At 43.8% G+C, this 22283-nt stretch overlaps 1 protein-coding gene across 1 annotated transcript in view; it reads left to right on the top strand.

Annotated features, from left to right (window-relative positions):
- The window catches only part of ARHGEF4 (Rho guanine nucleotide exchange factor 4), a 202418-nt gene that overhangs the window by 74445 nt on the left and 105690 nt on the right, over window positions 1-22283 (top strand). Inside the window, exons 4-5 of the mRNA XM_040706022.2 lie at window positions 4526-4951; window positions 16943-21343. Coding sequence (XP_040561956.1) covers window positions 4526-4951; window positions 16943-21343 — 4827 coding nt within the window. The remainder of the gene's footprint in view (window positions 1-4525; window positions 4952-16942; window positions 21344-22283) is intronic.

Genomic DNA, 22283 nt, shown 5'->3' with positions numbered 1-22283 from the left:
TGGCCCTCCTGTGAAGGGATTCACCTGATGGCTCCTGGGAACACGCATGGCAAACTGCTTTCACAAAAGCAGCTTCTCCAGCTTGGAAGAAAAAGAGTGGATGGAGTTGGCCAAGTCAATATTGTTGTCAAATGACTCATTCCTCACCATGACCTCTTGAAGGGTCACTCAGCCGTGGTTAAGGGGCACCACTTGCTCTGTGTGTGCAGGATAGTCTTTCTGGCCATCTCTCCAATAAGTCCAGTTATTTGTGTCATATTAGACCAAGGTCAGATGGTGTGTGTTTGACCCACTACATTGTAGTGGTCAAGACCCCTTCATCTGAAGAGATGTTTTAACTTTCATTGAAATAACAGACCCATAGAATGGCTTGGGTTGGCAGGAACCTCAAGGATCATCTAGTTCCAACACTTCTGCCACAGGCATAGTTATCAGCCACTAAATCAGACACTGTATCAGGCTGCCCAAGGCCCCATCAACAACACAACAAAACCACTCTGTAGTGTATCTACGCTTAACTCAATCTGATTACTTTATTTGATTTTCCATACTACACAGCAAAAGGCTTTCAATACTGATTCTTAGAGGCAGATTTTCCAGAGGAGGCATCAAGAATCAGGTCTCTGTTTAAAAATCCATCTTGGAATACCATGAAGGGGGTCACTTTTTTTTTTTTGAATCATCCTGTTTGAACTTATTTTCTTTTCTGTGAAATGTGGTGATTAGAATTGCCACAGTGGCCAGGGGGATCTGTTTAGCCCAGCATCCTGCATCTCTCAGCAGTCAAAAGATGTCCAGGAACAGGTCTAAGAGTACTACAAACATTTAGTGAAGCTTCTCCAGAGTGTGCTGTCAGCTGCCAACAGTTTGTAGCTCAGGGTCTTCACTCAGAGAAGTCTCTTTAAATATCACTGTCTTTAAATATGTTCAGATATTATCAAGAGCTGCAATAGATATTATCAAAAATTTTTGACTGCTCGCACCATGTTATCAGAAGTAGAGCTGCAGGGGGAACACAGGCTTAATGAGTTAAGGGGACTGAGATACTGAAGCCTTAACTGCTTCTCCTAGCTTTGTCTTATTTATTGTCAAGACCAAAACTAATAACGTCTCTAAGCCTCCTTTCTCTGTGCGGTAGGGGAAGTGGGGGATGGCACATAACATGCTGTGGAAAGGATTCATATGTTAAAGGATGCCTCGTTCAGTCTAGAAATACATAGGTCGCTCAGAAAGTACTTCCTACTATTTTTCAACATGGTCACCACCATCAGTGATGCATTTTTGCCAGCGATGAACAAGGGCCTGCATGCTGTGCTCACGAAAATTGGCACTAGTGGAGGTGACCAACTGTTTCACAGCTGCCATGATGGCACTGTTGCAAGGAAAACATTCCCCATGGGGTCCATCTTTCATTGGCCCAAGTAGATAGAAGCCAGGAGGCACCAAATCTAGACTATATGGTAGGCATGGTAGGACAGTCTAGCCAAGACTGACAAAATGGTGTTATTGTTTTGCAAAAGAAAGGTTATCTTCTCCTCTGGTCTGACTCTGGAATTTTGAGCCTTCAGCTTAGTCAGTGATGTAGCAGTCAGAGCTGATGGTTTGTTCAGGTTCCAGGAAATCCAGAAGGATCATTCCTTTTCTGTCCTGCACATCACTTTGCCTTCTGATGGCTGTGTCTTCAACATTTTATTCAGTGGGGAATTCACATGTCACCACGCTGTGGATTGCCATTTTCACTCCGGCTCATTGTGGTGTCACCACATCCTGTCACTGGTAATGATGTGATGCAGGAAACCGTCACCTTCAGCCTGATATTGGTTTAATGTGTCCTGACAAACTTGCAGACAGTGTTTGTTCTCTTCCTGTGTGACCATTCATGCGACCCACCTGGAGCAAACTTTGTGATATTCCAACATTGCTGCCATTGTTTCCAAAGCATTGAAGCTGATATGCAGCTTTTTACACCATTTCCTTGTTGTAATTGGCCAATTTGTGCAAATGAGATGATCAAGATGCTTTTCATTTTGTGGTGTGATGTGTGCATGAACATACTCAGGTTGTCTGGAACACAGCTTGTTTTCCATGTTGATGTGGCCACTACTGAAGCACACCACCCACCCCTCACCGTGCTACATCCACTGGTTGGTCTCCATCACTGTTCAGCAAGTATCAATGAATGTCAGTGGGTGCCATTTTTTCCCCATGGAGGAATTCAATCCCACACCTTTGCTCCATCTGCACTTCCACATCAGCTGCCATTTGTCACAGTGCCCCTCTGCTGCCATCTGTCACACAGCAACAACACACAATGGGATACTGGTGGGAAGGTTCAGGCTCTGCTGCCATCCTACCAACATCTGCCTCTGATATCGTTGTCCAGTATCATAAAGCAGAAGGCATTACTCTCAGAGCAGCCCCTAAATATGGAATATGGAGATTCAGAGTCCACCTTCTTCCATCCTTGCTGCAATTATTGTTCTAGCTCATCTAATCTTTCAGGAAAGGAAACATTTCTTCATATACCCAGAAGTGCCTGAATAGCAGCTTACACTTAAGCAAAATACATGATCTAAAAGTTACTTATGCTGCTGAAACTTCACAGTCTATCAATGTTTTCTGCTATCATCGTTGTATTTCACAGATATAGTTCTGTCCAGCTCAAATAAAGAACTGTTAAGTGTTCTAACCTGATAGAAATTTAGGCAAAAGGCATTGCTATCACATTTATTCTTTTTTCTTGTCTATCTGTGTACTGATTGAGATGACTAACACTCTTATTTTATTATGTTAACTACAATCCATCTCCACCTCCTCTTATGTCTTTTTGTTTGCTAGCCTTCGATAGCATTCACCTTTTAATTAGTTCTCAGTTCATTAAGAAGTAAGGAAGTAAACCAGAACACAGAGAGGCGATGGATAATTGAAACTCATATTCTAGTATGTAAGGCACCCATATCCCACCCAGGTTAGTTCTCCAGCTGAGCTTCTCCAGTTTCCTTCAGGATTTTTGTTTAGCCAAACAACAACAACAACAACAACAAAACCCAGCTTTGTCGTATTGTTATTAAAACAGTTGATCAGTTCTTCTGAACAAATGACAGTGGCTACTACAGCATTTCAGGGAGAAGAACATCTTGGCCTGTATAGGGCTTTGCTGTTAAGAGAACGTCTTAACTCTCCCGGAGTTATTTGAATGCAGGGATGGGAAGTGCAGAGCCCTCAGGTCTCTGATACACAGCAGACACGTACCAAAATGTAAAAAAAGTCTACACAGTGCTTCTTAATAACATGCACATTCACAAACATGCAGGGCAAGCAAGGCATCTCCTTCCTTCTCATTATCTCTTCTACAACATGCACTTTGGAGGTGCTGTGTTTCCAGTTGTACCTGTATGTGATCACTGAACAAACTCGGAATGGGAGCACTGACTGACTGCAGCTCTGGGAAGAGGAAAGGCCTGGATGGAGATCTTGCTGTAGTTCTGCTACTCTGACGTGACTCTGAGACTGCAGGACTGCAGGCTCTGCAAACGGCTAGTGAAATAGTGCCACTCTTACTTGGGTTAACAGGCTTTGTCCAGGAAGAAGACTTTCTTAGGCATTATTTTTAGACATGAAAACATAAAGAACCATCAGTCTGCGTCTATGTGAGCAAATATATGGCAGCCCTGACTGTAAGCGCAGTTTCATTTCCACTTCCATCTTGCTCACTTTTTCTCTACACCTCAGTGGTATGTGGGGTTGTTTTGCTGATGAAGGTTGTGCTGAATGGCCATAAGCAATATTTTGTGTACCATTAAACATGGATTTTGTGTTCGATTCCCCATCAACTTTTGCCAAGCTTTGCTATAGGATGTTGCGGAATGCAACAAAAACTGTTCCTTTCATTTCATCTTCTTGTTTCCTTCCCATGCCCATTGAGTTTTCTCCTCTTGTGCTCACCTTCCCCCACCCTGACTGCCTGCGTGGGAGGAGCACTGCACTTCCTGCCTGGCCAGACAGCTTGCACTGGAAGGCAGGAGTCTTAAATGACAAGGAATAGCTTCCTTGTGACAAGGCAAAGCAGTTGTGATGTGCCTCTGTGTTACTGCTCAGTGGTGGTGGGAACACCTTGGACCTATACGGTGGTGGCAGTGAAGACTGGGGAGCTCCAGTTGCATCTTGCTGCTGGTTTACATTGCAGAAATTGCTGGAGCTGTAAAGTCTCTTGGGTCCCAGTGTCAGTGGCTAAGTGTGAGTTTGGGCTGGTACAGGAAACTGATGAGTGAAAACCGAAGACTCCTTAAGAACTATTCTCCCATCTCTGGATATGAAAGATTAGAGGGTTTTTACAAGCCTGCTTTCAGCTGCCTCCTTTGAAGAAAAAATGAAGAAATTTTCAGGGCACGTGAAGCCCAGACAGAGCGTGGTATTACAGAGGTTTCAGTTCAGGCAGCGGGCGCAACAGCCAGGTGAGACTTTTGTGACCTTTGCTTTGGCACTGCAAGAGTTGGCATCAGCCTGTGCTTTTGGCTGTTGGCAGGAGGAGCTGATCCTGGAGCAGCTAATTGACAAAGCAGCAGACTGGCGAATTCGGGAGAAGCTCTTGATGGAACTTGACAGCTTGACTCTGTCCCGGGCAGTGGAGCTGGGATCGTACATGGAGAGGATGTTGCAGAAGGCTTACCCAGGGCTTATTTCTGCACTGACAAAGCAGTGGAAGGACTGGAGTGACAGTAATAAAATCTGGAAGATAAGAGAAGGTAATTGCTGTAAACTGTCGTATTGCTGGGAACAGAAAAGATTCCCAGCCCTCACAACAAAGTACCACCAAGAGAAGCAAAGCCAATTCATCCCATCTTATCACAGCCCAGTGTCATCTGCAGCAGTTATGGGGTTGCAGCACTTGGGCCGGCAACTGAGTCCTGCCACTTCAAATACAAGATGCAGGAGAGCCGGGAACTGCAAGGTAGGCAGATGGTTACAAAGGGACTGGAAAGGCATGATAGAAAACTGGACAAAGGCACATGGGACCAGACAGTGGAAACTGTAGGTCTGATGCTTTTATACAGCATCAGCTCTAGACCATGCTGCAGTCCTAGCTTATACTCAAGCACTTGAACGCTTACATGAAAACCTTTTCTCTCTAGGATTATGTTATTATCTATGTGACATTACATTCCATGGCTTTTGCTTTGTGTCATTTGCAAGAGTTAAATTTTGTGTGAAGGCTTTGCGTGATGTCTTAACAGTTGTGAAAGCAGTGTCTGCACTTGTGGTGTATTGCTGTGTTGGCTGGAGGCTTCTACTAGAAGCTGTCAGAGAAATACTGCCATTAATGGAGTGTTGGATTTATACTAGACAAAGCTGTCGTCTGTCTTTGGAAAACATTTGTAACCTGTAAGAACTGAATTCACTTCTGTAAGAACTAAGATTTGTAGAAACTTCCATCACTCCATAGCCAGTGTGCTTTGGAATATAATGTTTGTGTGATGAAGCATCAGATCTATACAGATATCTGTAAATGAAGAGTATAATTAATAACATATAAGGAGGGGACAGGCCAAGGAGCATCATAGATTTGAGTCTGTATCTAAGTGAGGTACCTGTGAAATAAGGTCGTAGAATCTTGGAATCATAGAATTGTTTGAGTTGGAAGGGACCCTTAAAGTCATCTAATCCAACTCCTGTGGAATGAACAGGAACATCTGCAGCTGGATCAGGGGCTCAGAGCCCCGTCCTGCCTGACCTTGAATGTCTCCAAGGATGGGGCATCCACCACATCTCTGGGCAACCTGTGCCAGTATCTCACTGCCCTTATTGTAAAAAACTTTTTCCTTATATCCAATCTAAATCTCCCCTCTTTTAATCTGAAACCACTTCCCCTTGTTCCATCACCACAGACCCTGCTATAGAGTCTGTCCCCTTCCTTTCCCACCCCTCCCCTTTAGACACTGACAGGCCGCTCTCAGCTCTCCCTGCAGCCTTCCCTTCTCCATGCTGCACAGCTCCAGCTCTCTCAGCCTGTCCTGTAGGAGAGGTGTTCCATCCCTGGGATCATTTTTGTGGCCCTGCTCTGGACGTGCTCTGAAAGCTCCATGTCTGTCCTGTACTGAGGACTCCACATCTGGATGCAGTGCTCCAGGTGAGGCCTCACAGTGCAGAGCAGAGGGGCAGGACCACCTCCCTGACCTGCTGGTTGCTCTTCTTTTGGTGTAGCCCAGGATATGGTTGTCTTTCTGGGCTGTGAGGGCACATTACTGACTCATGTCCAGCTGCCATCCACCAGTACAACCCAAGTCCTTTTCAGCAGGGCTGTGCTTCATCCTTACATCCTCCATTGTGTACTGATAGTGGGAGGTGCCACAACCCAGGTGCAAGACCTTGCACTTACTCTAGTCATGGAAGTTCTGCTGCAACATATGTCTGTTCACAGTATTCTGCTCTACTTTAGTCTAAGCAGAAGACAGAAGGATCAGTTCCTCCTTCTGCCTCTTTTTTTAATTAAAAATGATGTGATTTCAACCAGGTCTGTGATTCTAACAACTACTCTTTACCTGGCTTCTCTCTGGCAGCTAAGTGGAAATAGTCATTTGTGTAATAAAATCAAAGGGTTGGGAAGAAAGTGGTAATACTTCTAAAGGAAACTTTATGGAGGCAGATCTCAGGATAGAACAGTTGTTTGCAGAAGTGAAAATAAGAGAAGAGAAGCCAAAGCACAGTCTGTGTGGAATTGCACACTTATCAAACAAGGTGATCATCAGTGGACCACACAGAAGCAACATGAAGTATTCCCTCTCTAATATCCTAAGAGGAAATGAGGTTTCTGTGTGGTTTTAAGAGGTATGTCACTGCACTGCTTCCTTTGTTATTACTGACTTCCATGCTGTGAGCCAAACAGGCAAGCTGCATCCCCATGCAGCTGCCATGTCTTCCCCAAGGCAATTATCTGTGATAAGCTGCCATATTGTAATTAAATCTTTAGACTGGCTTGAACAATACTGTACCTCTAACATGACCACGATATAATAATGCCTGTTGTTAGTGCTGTTCCTGACAGGTAATGAAAAAAATACCGAGGTTTAAAATGTCTGATGTATGTTGCATAGTCAGCACTGAAACAAGCGAAAAGGCTGACTGCAGAGACGTGAGCTGCACTGAGGAGCACTCTGACCCAGAGCAGTGCCAGCTGGGATCTTCAAAGACTGCAACGTGTATGATTTGCATCTTTTTGTTTCCTTTGAAATGTCAGTTGAACTTTGTGGTTAAGACCAATGCTGAGGTCTGCTTTGTTAAGTGAAGTTTACGGCTTTTTGGATGTTCACGAGGTCGATGTGCCATTTTTTCTTGAAGTGACCTTAAAAATGGTATCAAATAACTTCTTCAAGGCTTTCTTTTGGCCAAGTGACGATTTGGAGTCAGTGCTGTGCTAAGTAAAATCACCAGGTGGGAGGCTGTAGCTGCTGTATTTCTGATCCTTCAGGGCTGAAAGCAGGGTTTGGGCTTATAATGCACATCTCCAAGGTTAAACAGGGAAGCTTCCAAATCTTTCTGTGTATTCAGGTCAGCTGAAGTAAGGCACTGTGGGATGGATTGAGTGGCTGGAACTCAATTGCCTCTGGCGGTGTGTTCCCTAGCTCCTGGAGTGGCTGTTTGCTGATCCCCAGGTAGGTATGCAGGGCATGTGTGAGGCCAGGAACAGGTGAAGAACAAATACCTTGGTGTGACTGCACCCAGACCTGCCTTTTGCTCACAGATCTATTGTACTGGATTTTCTTCTGAAAGACCTTTTCCTCTTTTCTACACTACTTTGTCAAGTTGGAGAAATTGAGTAGGATGAGTTACTGCAGTTTGTCTCACCTCCTCCCATCCCATCCTCAACCTTGCAATATCAAACACCAAATCCTTGCCACTGAGCTAATGAGTGATGTGGTCATCAAGATAACACCTTTTGGGGACAGCAATATCTATTCAGTTTCTATTCGTTCTATAAGAATCAACCAACCAACCAACCAACCAAACCCCACAAAAAATTGTACTTCATTGGTAAAATTTAGGGAAACCAAAATACACACTGCCATTTTGCAGTGAGATCCTTTCTGGACTAAGAAGTGGAGTGGTTCTTTGAGTCTTTCTTCATATGTTATTCTTTCTATACCTCTCTTTTCAGATGTTTTTGGGCCCTTTTTGAGCTCTGCAACTAATACATGGTTACCTCCATTAGCAGGGCAGCCCAGGTTACTCGTAGATCTCAACTGCTAAGGGAGTTCTTTGCTAAAGACTGCTCCTCCTTGTCACCTCTGTGTTACGATGATACATTCCTCTGGGCCTGAGTTCCACAGTAAAGCAAGCAAATAATCATCTGCAAGTTAGTAATTATTGAATTAGAGGGCTACAAGGAGCCAGAATGGGCCTTCTCATCCGTCTTTCCACTGGAGGTCAGCTCTACCAATGTCATTCCTGTCAGATGGGTATCTAATCTGTACTTAAAGACTGAAAGTGATGGCTTCTCCATACTAGCTCCCAGACGATCCATCCCCAGCTGTCATTATCCATACTTTTGTCTTGTTTTAACTTTTATCTAGCAAGAATCTACTCTACTTCAATTTTAGGTTCCTTTTTTACCCTTCTTGTTTTATCCATTTGAAGAGATCACAACCTTGTAGCAGCAGTTAAAGTCTTTTCACATCAAATTCTCTCTCTAGATTACCACTGTTCTTTCAGTCTTTTCCCCACAGTTTATTCACCTTGGTTCATTCTTGCTCTTTTGGGTGTTGTCGGTTGCTTCATGTATCCTGATGTAGGTTACACATCAAGCTTCCCTGAGGTCTCTCCCATGCCCAGCACAAGTTTCTCATGCCACTGTAATGTCTGTATCTGTTGTTTTAGCTGTGTGTGCAGTTTGAATGTCAGAAAATCCCTTGGAGCCACTGACACGAATGAGGCAGGAGTCCTGTGGGAAAAGCTGGGCTGGTAGTTACACTAACTCACCAAAGTAGTGAGTGAGTATAAATGATTTAAGTCAAATCGTGTGACACCATCAGATGACTTCATCGATGGGATAAAAGGTTCCTAAGGATAGGCAGAAACTCACAGGATTTTGTGAGAAGGGCTTTTTGGTCATACAGAATCATACATCCCTTGTGGGAAGTATAAGGCAGGGCCTCAATTCATCTCATGAGTCAGGAGTCGTGATTTCAGGAGTCAGGATTTCATTCTCCTCTGCCCAGTCACTTAAACTTGTATTTACAGCGTAGCTCTGAGGTAGGGAGGTGTTACCATTGTTTTACACAGGTGAAATCAGATACTCATAGTCAAAGCAGAAGCAAGGCATTATGTTGCATACTGAGCAACTATTCCAAAAAAGACAATGGAGTCATTTCCTGAGCCCCAGGAGCTGAAGGGCTTGTGCCCACGGGTCACAGTGTGCAGTACCCCTCATCTTCAGCCCAGATCTGAAGCCCTGGAAAAACGTTCACTGCTTTGATCCTCACAGTGTGCCACGTATACACAGAAAGGGTTTGAGCCTGAGTAGCAGCAGTGCTGCCTGATTACATTTCAGCTGCAGATCAGGCCTAGAGCAGAGAACTAGATGCATTTCTCTTGCCTCCAGTGATGGAGTTTAAAGTACCTGTAAATAGCCCTTCTTCTTCCTGCCATGTGGGAAGAGAAGTGAAAACAGTGAGCGAAAGAACTTTTCTCAAAGGGAAGAACTTCGTGCAGCCGAGTCTGTGTCTTGCAACAGCCTTGCAAGCTAAGTTTTTGTTAAAGGTTGCTACTCAGTGCAAACTGGCACATTACTTGATCTGTTTTGCCTGTAATAACTTGAGGAGATTTTTCTCAGCCACTGCGTAGAGAGGAGGAAGGGAGTGAGCACACTGTTGGCCCTGGAAGATCTCATGCTGGCTAAGCTCAAATAAAGTGTGAGGATGCAAAGTTGTGCTGGATTCGAGTCACTTCCTGAACTCGGGAGGAAGAGAACCTTAGTCTCACGTCAGAAACTCACCTTTCTCATGGACTGCTGACACCAGATCTGATGCAGTCTGTTTGTAAGAGCTGTCTTTGGCTCCCACTGAGTTTCTGTGCATGCAGTATAATCAAGAGCCCAGAGGACAGATTGTACTCTTCAGGGCAACCATGTAAATGGCAGCTACTAAAGGTCATTAGGGGCTGTTGAGGAGGGGAAGTCCTCAGGAGTTTTATGCATATGGAGTGATGTGGACCAGGAGTTAACTTGAAGGTGAAGGGCAGTGACAAGAAAAGGAAGGAAAAACCTCATCTGACTGTCAAAAGCCAGGATGACCTTATTAGTAAGCTATTACATTATGCTATCAAAAACATGCAGTTAGTGATGGTAAGTCAGACTGAGACGTATGAAAGAATAATGCTTTCATTATTGACATCTCATGACAGGGTGCAGGTTATACAGCGTCCCACTGAGTCTCACTGAACTCATCCCAGCTGATAGAAAATGACAAATGCGGGGAAAAAGTGTAGGATTCTCTTTCTTTCTATGTACTTTATTCCCATTGATGCCCATCCCTCATCTGCCTTCTTGGGGCCGTTCTTCCTTAGAATGCAGTTAAGAAACAGCCTGAAAATGTGTTAGGTACATTTCAGTTCTGTCACCCCTGTGAGTCCCTGGCTGACATACAGACATACAACCTTTTAGTTATGTCTGTTTCCTTGCTGCCCTTGAAGTTTTTTTTGTCTGGTTACACAGTTGTCTGTGTGAGGAGGCCTCAGCCCTCAGAGAGGCATTAGGTTCAACTGAGAAATGAAGAGACAAAAATAATGAACTGAGATGGTCTCAGCTGCAGATGCCCTTGTATGTCTTGAGAGAGTCATTTATGAATATGTAAAATGAAGGGAGTACTTCCTCCCTCTCCCTATTTCCCTCCCTTTATCTTACATTATAAACACTTTGGGGCAAAGGCTCTCACTGTGTTTATCAAGCACATAGCACAATTAGGTCATAGGCTTCGTAGCATCCAGGAACCCAGCAGCAAAATGTGTCAGCAAAAGAGTGTTTGGGGTAATTATATTGCGACTGGCCTGATCTAAAGGAGTGGCGTGACCACAGAGATAATAGTTCAAAAACAAACAACTTAATCGAGAGGGAGATGTAGTGGCTGAGCATAATGGGCCATCTGTGATGGTGCTTCCATCGCAAGGAGGTGAAGACATACGGGGAGATCAAGAAATGCACTATCAGACACAGCCTTGTGTCTCCCAGGCCTCACCGAGACCCTTTCCATCAAAGTGCTCTTTTAATTAAGTCTGAGTTGTAAGTGTCTGCAGACTGATTTTCTTGATTAAACAAAGAAAACCTATGGTTCTCAAAATGGAGTGAGTGACTGGATGAATGTATAGAACAAACAAGCCATGTATCTCAACCCTTTTCATCTGACCTCCAACTTCACTGCTTGGACACTGAATAGCTGGGCACTGGGGGAGCATCAGCTCACGTCCTGTGTGCTGTGGTTGCACACATGCAATTCCTTGGATTGCACCTTATCTCTAATGAAGCTTCTTATTCAGCAGCTTTCTTCTTCAGTTGAAATTGTCCTGTCTGTAGAGTATTTACTGTGTTCCCGCTCCTCACATTCAGCATTCTTTGTGTAATTTCTCAGTAGAGTTAAAAAAAAAAAAGTAAATATGTTTGTGCTAAAGTGTATTTGCAAAAAAAAATGGATCGCAGCAGGTTTATGGAAAGACAGAAGTTAAGAAATATATGACACACAGTGTGCTCTGCTACACCAGAGCTCTCCACTTCTAGCAAGAATCTTACAGGTTCCCACTCAGCAAATTACTCATGCATGTCCTTAGCTACTCTTGACATTAAAGTAACCGTGCCCTGTTCATCACGCAGGACCAATATCACTTCCCTTTGGTAGAAGGCTGTCAGTACTTGGAGCTGTCTATCAGCATAGCTCAAGAGCTCAGCGTGCGCCCTGTCCTTCCAGAAGGATTCACAAAGTCCTTGTGTGGGATTTTTGGTCTGTGCGGAGCTGTGCGTTGCTTCTGGCAGACAGCTTAAGCCTCATGTAAGTGCATCTACCTTAGAGAATGATGAATAATGAAATTATAGGAAAGCAGATGTACATTTGCTTCTCTAACTGTGAAGCAGGAGATTCCCTGTGGCCAAGGAAGTCGCATTCCCGCGTTGGCAGAAATTGTGTTCAGTGAGGCTGTTTCCTGTTTCCTTGGAACTCTTCTCCCTGTATATTCAATGTGATCATAGCAACTTCTGAGGTATGCTCTTTTCTTCTGAAGTACTTCCAGGCTTTTATTCTGTTTGAAATACAGGGAGGGTGGTAGAATATTAACTTGTAAGGCAAGCAAAAAATATTCCTGTTTTCATGAGAAGGAAATAAAATCTAGCAACGTAGGCCTTCTGTGTGCCAACACGAATGCAGGGAAGCAATGTGCTCCCTCTCAAAGCAGCCGGCAGAGGGAGTATTGCAATGCAACAAAAGCAGAGTCTGATGTTGCTACATTGATAACAATGTATTGCTGCTGCAAGCAGCAGTTCTTGAAGCATTTATCTTCTACTTAACACAGTGAATCTTTAGCCCTCTTCAGTGCCTCATCTCTTGTTCTGCTGGGCAGTCCTCCTGCGGCTGAAGCTACAGCTGATTTCTTGTTGAGATCTGTGACCTGCAGCGCAGTGAGAGACTGGAATGCAGTTTGCATTTATTGCAGGGAATGTGTATTCCTCTGTGCACGCTGAGTCTGATCAGGCAGCTCGTCGCAGCCTCTAGATGGCACCCAGCCTACATAGACACTACGGGCTGGCCAACATGTTTGATCTCGGCCAGAATTCCTGCTAAGCTGTAGCGGTAGAAGTGTTAATGTCAAAGGAGGGAGGTAATGGCTTTGGCTTTGAGCTATAGCGACGTTTTGATGTTGGATTGGCTTGCTGAAGGAAATCAGAGAAGCTGTGTGAAGTGCAGCAGGCCACCTGCTTGTGGCAATGTTCTGCTGACGAAGTCCTGCACGATCCAAGTGTCAAAGAGACAACATTGCAGTGGGGCAGGTTTACCTCTGGGGCCGGGAGCCTGGGCTGTAATGCAGAAGCACTCACTGAGCAGAAATGCTGTGCTGCCACTTGAGCTGACGGGAGGGCAACACGCGCTGTGCTTTTGTCAGCTGCTCTCAGGGTACTCACATACCTCACTGATTCTGCACGTTTCTTTTCACCTTTGGTTGCAATGCCTTCTCTCTCTTGCCTTCATCTGGCACTACCAGCTCGAGTAGCTCCCACAGCCTTGTGCAATTCCTTGCGTACTGCTGCTGGTTTTGGAATTGCTTAACCGATCCATTTGGAGGATTTCCCGTAAAGGCACTAAGTACAGGTAGAGCAAGACACACAGAGGACATCTGCGTGTTGTTCCTCCTGTCAGTAGTTGCTGGCATAGTGCAAGTTCTCATAAATCAACAGAACTGGCTTTGAGATCTTCTGTTTCAGCAAAAAGCAACAGTACTGTTTGGGAACAGTAGTAAGCTCCCCTATCTCTTGCAAAAGAGTGAGCTACGTTGTTGTATAGACTCTATATATGTATGGCTCCAGATATAAAAATGTGATGACTTATGGATGAAATATCCTGCAGCAAAAGATGATGCAAATACAGAATCTGGTCTCAATAAACAATGATACAAGACTTCCCCACCAAATGAAACACTTCCTGCTGCTCCCATGGGAGCAAATGTCACGTGGCAGCATTGCCAGCCCTCAGTTAGCAGGCAGCATGTTTAGAAGGTATCTTACACAAATAAAGACCTTCACACCTGAAAGTTACAAGTTCCATCTTTCCTTAGGTGACTCTAAGTCAGAGATCATGAAGAGAGGTGTATGGGAACTGCTGAGTCCCAGCCTGAACCACTGATTGAACACCTGGGGAAAGGACTGGGTTGGCCCTGCAGCACAGGTGAAGGCAATTTACCCCTTATGGCAGGAAGGGGTGGAGCCTGGCTGCACCTCTCTTAGACCTCACTTGAAGGGCTGAATGCTACTGGGGAAGGATTTCTGGTTGGAGATCACTTCCTTGTGTAGTTTTCCCTGGGAGTCTAGATCTTCAGAGATGGGTGAGCACTTTCCTTTTTTGATTTGTAACACCTTTACGTTGCCTGTATCACCATTCTACTGCACTGGCCTTTCTGATTGTTACATGAGAGATGCAGGTAGGGCCAGTGTTGCTTTGGTTTGTTGTTGTAAAGTGGCAAAGCCTTCTATTTTGAAGGTGCTGTTATATAGCAGTCACTTCCTGTAGAACAGCATGCTCAAATCAGAACAAAGTTTCAGGGAGAATGAATGCAATTAGAAGACCTATTGCAACTCAGAACTCAATTAGCAGTTCTGATCTGGCTTTGATGGAGAGCGCTGTCAAGAGTGTGATTGGTGTTCCCAGGGCAAGTGTATAATGCTTTCAGGATTCAACATGTATGTTGGAGGTGTAGACCTCTAAATCACTTGCCTTGTCAAACCTGGTGAACAGTCCCTTTTTTGTCAGTTTGAAGTCCATTTCCCTTGCCTGGTTCAAGTTGTGCATACTGTTTGAAGGTGAACAGTAGTAATCTGAGATATTGTTGTGTACCTGCACAGCTGTACAGGGCATCAATGCTATTCTTACACATAGCAGACTTTGGATGCTTGGTGGATATTTTGAAGCTTCTAACTTTCTCGTTGTAACTTCATGCAAAATAAGGTCTGATCAGCACCTTACCTGAGAATCACTACCATGTGTCTACTCATATCTCAGGCTTGTGACTGTATGGAGAAGACAGGGCTACATCAAAGGAGCTGTATCCATTCCACAAATCCTATCAACGTATAAACGTTACCAGTCAGGGGGAAAGCAAACTATATGACAGCTGGTTGAAGCAAAGATCTGTCCTACAAGAGGCACTGAGAAGTAAGAGACCAATAGACCAAAGTGAGGATGGCCCACGTTCAGGGCTGGGTCTGTCCCAGGGGTGGTGGCTGATGTTATTAACTGCTGTCCTTCATAACTAGAACTAGATTTCCCCACTTCCACAAGGCTGAGAGGCCTCTATTTTGATTACATGATTTTTCGGAATACCCATTAAAAAGACCAAATAATGAATTTGGTGGCGGGGTGGTCGCAGTCTGAATATAGACTGAGTATTGAATGATAGCTAGACTGTAAGAGATCTCTGCCTTTTTTTTTTTTTTTTTTTTGTAATTTAATTCACAGTTATCCGTGGGGACAGTTGGACATCTTCATTACTTTGTTCCTACTTGCCTGAACAGTTTTTATCTTAGTTCATTGCCATCTGTAAATCTGTGCTCAGAACGCTGTTGGAGAGGCAGTGCTGTCACTGTGGAACAGCTGCTGCGGTGCTCACTGCTGGGTGAGCCAACTGCTCACGGTTTGTGCTGCTCACTCGTTATGGGAGGTGCTGTTCTTTGATGCTGGTTGCCTGATGGCAGTGGGATCTGACATTCTTGAAGGACCTCAGTTATATGTATTGCTGATAGCATGCAGTAAAGGACACATTGCTCTACTGATGACGTGACTCAGGCTGCAGTTATACTGCACTTTGGCCAGGTTTATCCGTGTGGTCTGTGAAGCACCGAATCCTTCCTTCCCTCCTCCGTTTAGTTTATATTTTTCTTCGTTTGTCAAGAGAAAATACCAGTCTTTTCATTGTGTCTTGACAGAGATGCCTTGAGCATTCAAAACTGCATGAGAGAAAAAGGGTAAAAGCACTCTCATGAAAGGCTCTCAGTGCTGTCAGAGACCTCCCTTCTCTCTCCAGCTTTTTATCTGTTTCAAATCTATTCTGTTTCTTCAGCTTATCACAACTCCCTTTGGAGGTAACCCTATTTTCCTTGTGCTTTCCCTTTTCCAATTTACCCTCTCCATTTTGTAGTCTAAAATCGTGAACTCTGTGATACATCCTCTGATATGATTTGTAATTTGACTTCCTGTAAATGTGAGGACTCAGTTCTCTGGGATGAAGCATCCTGATGGAGGTGACGTGCAACCGAGGCCGAGGGACCTTGTGATCTAATTATGCCTGGTGTTTATTTGTGTTTGGTTTTTGTTGGTTTTTTTTTGTTGTTGTTGTTATCCTTTTTTATTGGAAATATCTTTCGCTGCTCATTATTTCATGTATTTTTGGATTTTGAAATGTGCTGACCGTTCTAATGATGACTGTAATCCCAAACTGGTGAAAGAGACCTCTAGCATTAGGGATCAAAGGCTGCTGATAATATAACTTCTCATTCTGTGTATTAATGGACTGTGGCGCAGAAGTCAATTAAATATCTTATTGTGGTCCATCTGTTGAACTTCCACAAGAGCTTTTCCTAAAGCTGACAGACAGCAAATACTATTTTTACCTGAGGAAATGTGATTTCATTGTCTACTTTAAACTTAAGCAATATGCAGGCTTCTTTCTGATGCTTAAAGAACAGAAGGTCAACACTCTGTCAGGGTGGGACAAAGACATTTCCTAATACTGACAGTGTCGTTTTCATCTTTTTGCTCTCAGTAAATGATTTGGATGTGCACTGATAACTCAGGCACGTAATGCTTAAGCCTTCTCCTAAATGAAATCAAAGACTTCTTTCACCTTTGGTTCAGTCTTTGGAATGGGTGGTATCAGATAGAACAGCTTTGCGCCTGGATGTGTCTGTGTGTACATTTGTATAATTTGGACAGTAACAACTGCTCTGGCTTATGGCAGAAACTGCCTTCTCAGATTTGAAGATGGATTTTTAGATCTACTTGCAAGGGATGGTTTCCATTTGACATTTTTGAATTAAGAAATGTTAAGAAAAGAACACAGTGGATTTAATACATGCTAATACTTTTGGAAGTTATACTTGACGTTTTGCTTATTGATGGTCCTGAAGTCTTTTTATTTATTGTTTCTTTTTCTGAGTCTCCTCTGTGTAAATTATTGATAATTCTTTGCTGTTTATTCATAGAGCCCAGAGCCAGCTGACAACTATGTCAGTGAAGGAGAGTTTGAAGATGATCTGAGTTCTTCTACTCCAAGCACAACAGAACTGGAGATACGTGGATCCAGCCAAGACACCGATGAAGACTATTTTGAGACCCTGTCACATCAGAGTGGATCTTTGTCAGATGTAAAAGCTGAGCTTTATGAGAGTGCATCAGAGACAGAATCTGTTGCCAGTGATGTAACAGGAGAAACTTGCTTGGATTCAAACTGCCTTTTTATAGAAAAAACGAGTCTGTCCTGTAGTGTTCCTACAGCCCTCCGTGAACTTAAGTGCTCGAGGCAAGCAGAATTCAGCCAGCAGGTGCAGTTAGATGTGTCTTCCAAAACAAAAGTAGCACCAAGCAAGAATGACTCTTGCATACGCACTACAAAGTCAGAATGTGAAGCGAGTGTTGAAGATCTAGCGTTAACTAGCAGTCCTTCCAACACAGAGGACCAAGTGAGTGAAGAGAGCATTATATCACAGACAGATAGAAAGCTCCTAGTAGGGTTTCAAAATAAAACAGAGTTTGACATTAGTAAAACGCAGTCCTATACCAATTCAGTATCTACCAAAGATGCTGTTAGAAGACAGAGGGATTGTCCTGCAGTATTAAGCATTGCTTTTTTCAGAACTAACTCAGAAAGTTGTTTGATTTTACCTGAGGTACAGCAACTTTCCTTCCGATCTGATGTAGCATCAAGCTGTAGTTTGCCTAATCTCCATTTTGAAACAAATGGACCTTACCATAAAAGTTCCACTGAGACATCCAACAATAAGTGTGAACTAGAGTCCATGTCTAGTGTAAATTGCAACAGGAGGAGATCAGCTGACAATGAGGAAACTACAAGTGAAAGGATAAGACATGGCAGTACAGAGGCCATGTTGTCATCACATTCATTTTTTTACCAGCACCACTTCAAATCAAAACCCTCAACTTGTGAGGATACAAGTTCAGAGATTATAGGAAGTAAAACATGGCACAGCGTACCTGAAAATATCAGTACTCAAAGCAAGGCAGAATATTTGGTGAACTATATTCATCCAAAAGACAAATTTAGATGGTCTTGTTCCAGAGTACATCTCCAAGGACTTGATTTTGAATACACTTGGAAAAGCTTAGAAAGGGTACCTGTTAGCTCTGAAAAGGAAATCAGAGTAGAGGGCAAATTTGGCATTGAAAGATTCCTTCTTGAAACCAATGTAGACTCAAATGAGGACCAGCTTTCTCAACAATCAGGCACCTTCCAGTGCCCTCATCTTTATTTGCACTCTGAACAAGAGAGTAGTGGCCTGAGTCCAGAAGAAGCAGATACGTGTGCTGGTAGATCCTCATCCACCCAGACAGATGAGTGTGAATGTAGTTGGAAACAAAAGGAGAATTCATCTACCCTGGGCTGTGAACCAGTGATTATAAATGCTCAAGAACTTACAAAAAATAATCAGTGCAAAGCTGAAAGAGATCTGGAAGCAGACAGATTCCCTTGTGAAATTAATGTTGAATTTGGCACTGATGACACTGAGAACATAGCAACTTGTCATGTAGGTTTTCCTGCTGTTGTGGAAAATGGAGATTGTAATTGGGCTGTAAACTGTGTTGGCAATGGTAGAACACAGCAGAAATGTTCAAAGGAAAATGTTCTGGAATCAGAACTGTCGCATACAGAGGTCATGATAGGGGAAAGAAAGGCAGATGATCCTTCTAACCTTGACTTTGGTTGGGGAGTCCTCGAAACCACATTGCAACCAGGTGTCAGTAACACTGAGATAGAGCACACAGATATAATAACACAGCAAGACACAAGTTGCCAGAGTGATGCCTTAAGGAGTCCCTCTGAACCAGTAGCAAACGAATATTCTACTCATCCAGGAAAAGATGGAGACAGTGTCTTTGCTGTGGAAATGACTCCCAAATTAGATAGCATGAGCCAGGGAAGGCACTTAATGAATCTGTCAGAGTTAAAGCCTGCCCTGATTATAATATCTGTAGAACAGAAAGGATTACAGTCCAAGGCACTGAATGATGACCCTTGTACTGAAACGGTAACTGGAACATTGAGAAACGTAGTGAGAAAGGATTTGGTGGATCCTCATATTGTCAGCAAAGCTCATCTTGAGCCAGAGAGAGCTCTGAGTGAGCACTGCAGCTGTGAGGAATTGGTTTTGGCCACCTCTACTGGTAATGCAGAGCCACTCCATGATGGGGATATAGCTGAATTAAAAAAAGAAATTTCACAAGAGCAGAGTGAGAAAGCAGTCTCCTCCTTTGCACTCACCTCTAGTAATTCCGCAGTAATGAGTGGAAAGGTGGAATTCAGCAGTGTTACTGCTCCATTGAGCAATGACATGCTTATTGCAGAAAATCCCGCGGATAAATGTGAGGAAGTGCTGCTAAAATCTGACAGCAGAAGTGGTGTTACGATCTTTGAGACAGAGCCACACAGAGCAAAGGCTGATTTGGAATTAGAGACAGAACAGTTCAGAAAGCCGTGGGCTGAAACAAAGGATGACCAGGTGACTAAGGAGGAGGAATTCCAAGCACATCAAGGCAGAGAGGAAGATGGATGTGTAACCAGAGCAGTAGTGCTGGAAACATGCAGTGTAAGCAATCTGAGTGAGGGAGATGGTGCTTATGAGGACCTTCAGGGGCCCAGCAGCACCTCGGAACAAGTGGTAGGAGATGAAGGCTGCAGTGGTTCAAATGAACCAAGAGGTATTTGTGAAGAACCTCCTCCTACGGAAGGAATGGAGGCCTCTCCTGCAGGAAACACAGCTAGCTCTAGAAAAGACAGTGCGTGGAATCTAGACGTGTGTGATGTCTTCAACTATTCTGTGAAAAGGGAGGCCCACAGTGCTTGTTGTATGGGCCTGGATAATGTAAGCACCTGCAGCGCTAACAGTGAGGAAATGGATGAGAATTCATTCCACGTGCTGGGAAGTAACAGCAGCCTCTATAAAGCTGTGCAAAAGCCAACAAGGAATGGGAACAGTGGGAAAGCTTCCAGGTTTTTTGTTTTCTCGAAAATAACATCTTTCAGGAAAACTAAGCCTGTCGCAGCTGAAAGTCAGGGAAACAGCAGCTTCTTTGGCAGCAGGGCTAAGACAGAAGAATTGGATGGTGGGAAAGAAGATGAAGACACTGAAAGTTTACAGTCTTTCAAGAGTTGTTCGTCTGGTTCTGCTTTCCACAGGAAGGAAAGCTATGCCTCTGAGTACTCAGACGATGATGATTTATTCTATGAGAGGCCTGCAGGATTATTCAGTAGAATGAGCCTGAGGAAGGCTTCTGGCTCTGGCCGAATACTGATGGAAGATACTGACACAAATTCAACTTCTCCCATACTCCCCGCTGTCAAATATGCAGACGGACTCATTGCAGGTTCATCTGAAAGCAATGACAGTGAATCTGTGGAATACACTGGGATTAGAAAATCCTTTCCTGAAAATGATTACAAAAGAAACAAAAACCCTGAGGGCAAGAAGTTCAGAACAAGGTTGGCCTTGGCACACAAATCCCTATCAAGTTTATTTGAATCCAGATCTCCAGAGAAGGAAAACACTGAGCAAAGCTCAAAAACATCACTGAAAAATGAAAAGGAGAAAGCCAAACTTCGCCAGAGCACCTGGAAAGCTTTTCTAAAGAGCAAGGAGACGGATGGACTAAAAAGACCTATGTTGGCAAACTTGTCACCAACACAGGAGAGCATCAACACAACTAGAGGCCATGTGATGAGAGCAGCATCCGTAGAGCAACAGGATGGTTCTGATGGACATGCATTTTTGAAAGCAGAAACAGTGAACGGTTCCTCATTAGACACCAACTATTTTGACGCCTCTGTGGAGCTTGTTGATGTCTCTTCACCTGCAGGTATGTGCAGAAAACGAATACAGTCCCATGACTTGGGCATCAGATACTCACAGAGTTCAGACTGTGATGAAATGCAAGAAGCTCTGGGCAACAGTTTTAATGCTTCTCTAGAGGAATGCTGGATGAAATCTCCATTTAGCCCCTCTGATGTGCAGTTGCTGTTTAATCAGTCAAGTCCATCGTGTCCCCAGCTCTCAAATTCTGAAGGTAAAGATATGCCTTGCAGGCCCATGAGTCCCAAACCACAGAGTCCAAGATCTACTTCCCAACGCAAGAGCTTCCGTTATCCTGGAAGAATATGTGCCACGTCAATGATCTCTCTTGGGAACAGCTCTGCAGTTGACTGCAGTTTGGAGGCTCCTGAGAGACCAAAGACACTGAAACCCAGAGGTAGTCTCTTGCTTTCTATACACTCGTTGGACAACGAATACCAGAGGGATGACAGCGGGATAAGCAGTCAATCCCAGATCAGCTTAAACACAGCTTCTTCCATTAGTGACGTGCTCAGAGATGAGGTGAGTTGTCTGGGAATGATAAGGTGGTGCTTTGCTTTGCAGTCTTTTGTTTCAATGTGATTTGTGAATTCCAGTGAAACTCTTTAATGGCTAAGTGAACACATTGGTTAGATTGGTGCATAAATATTCCTCTTTGTCTAAGATCGGTGGCCCTACTTAGTCTGTACAAGACTATAGGGACTGATGTTTTATTTAAGGGAGGACTTACCACAGAAATCTAAATGAATAGATTCATCACAATGCTGCTAATGCAAAGTACACCTCAGACAGGCTACATAGAAGCCAGCCTGTGACCCCAGCCTACTAGTGGAAAGGAAAGGAGGAATCAAGCCTTGTAACTGGTATGTACTAAATAAGTTTCTCAAAGTGAAAAACAGTATAGAAATCAATCCTTGCAGTTACTTCTTAAGAAGAAAAACCTTCATTTCTTTAGACGGTGAGCAGCTGTTTTTCAAAGTATCACCAGTCCTCTGAAGTCACCATAACTATCCTTAAGTACCTTCAGGAAACACAAACCACCAGAGTGACTGAGCTTGAGGTGAGATCCCAGGACCTGGCTTTTCTAGTATTGCTGCTGATGAGTTTTGACACTCTGAGGTTGGCAGCAGTATTTTGTTGAGCAGATTTTCAAAAATGCCATTAGAGATTTTCTGTCTGCTGCCACTCCCCAGCCAGATACTTTTTCATGAACCTGGACCTGCTCAATCAATTCTGCAGCTGAGGGCTGGTTGTGCTCAGCTCACGTGTGCCCTTGCACAGCGTTTGCAGTTGATGCTGCCTTTTGTTTGTCACATCCCAGGTTGTATTAGAAGTTTAAGATACCTTTCAAAATGATGGTGGCCTATGCTTACTCCTGTTTGGTATGTTGCCTTAAAAAAAAAAAGAAGAACAAAGAGAACTGATTGATTGGAACAGACCATGGGAATGGGAGGTCATCTAA

Source organism: Gallus gallus, chromosome 9 (assembly GCF_016699485.2).
Source record: "Gallus gallus isolate bGalGal1 chromosome 9, bGalGal1.mat.broiler.GRCg7b, whole genome shotgun sequence".
NCBI lineage: Eukaryota > Metazoa > Chordata > Aves > Galliformes > Phasianidae > Gallus > Gallus gallus.
Note: the sequence above shows the minus strand (reverse complement) of the source record. Positions and strands in the feature narration are given on the sequence as shown.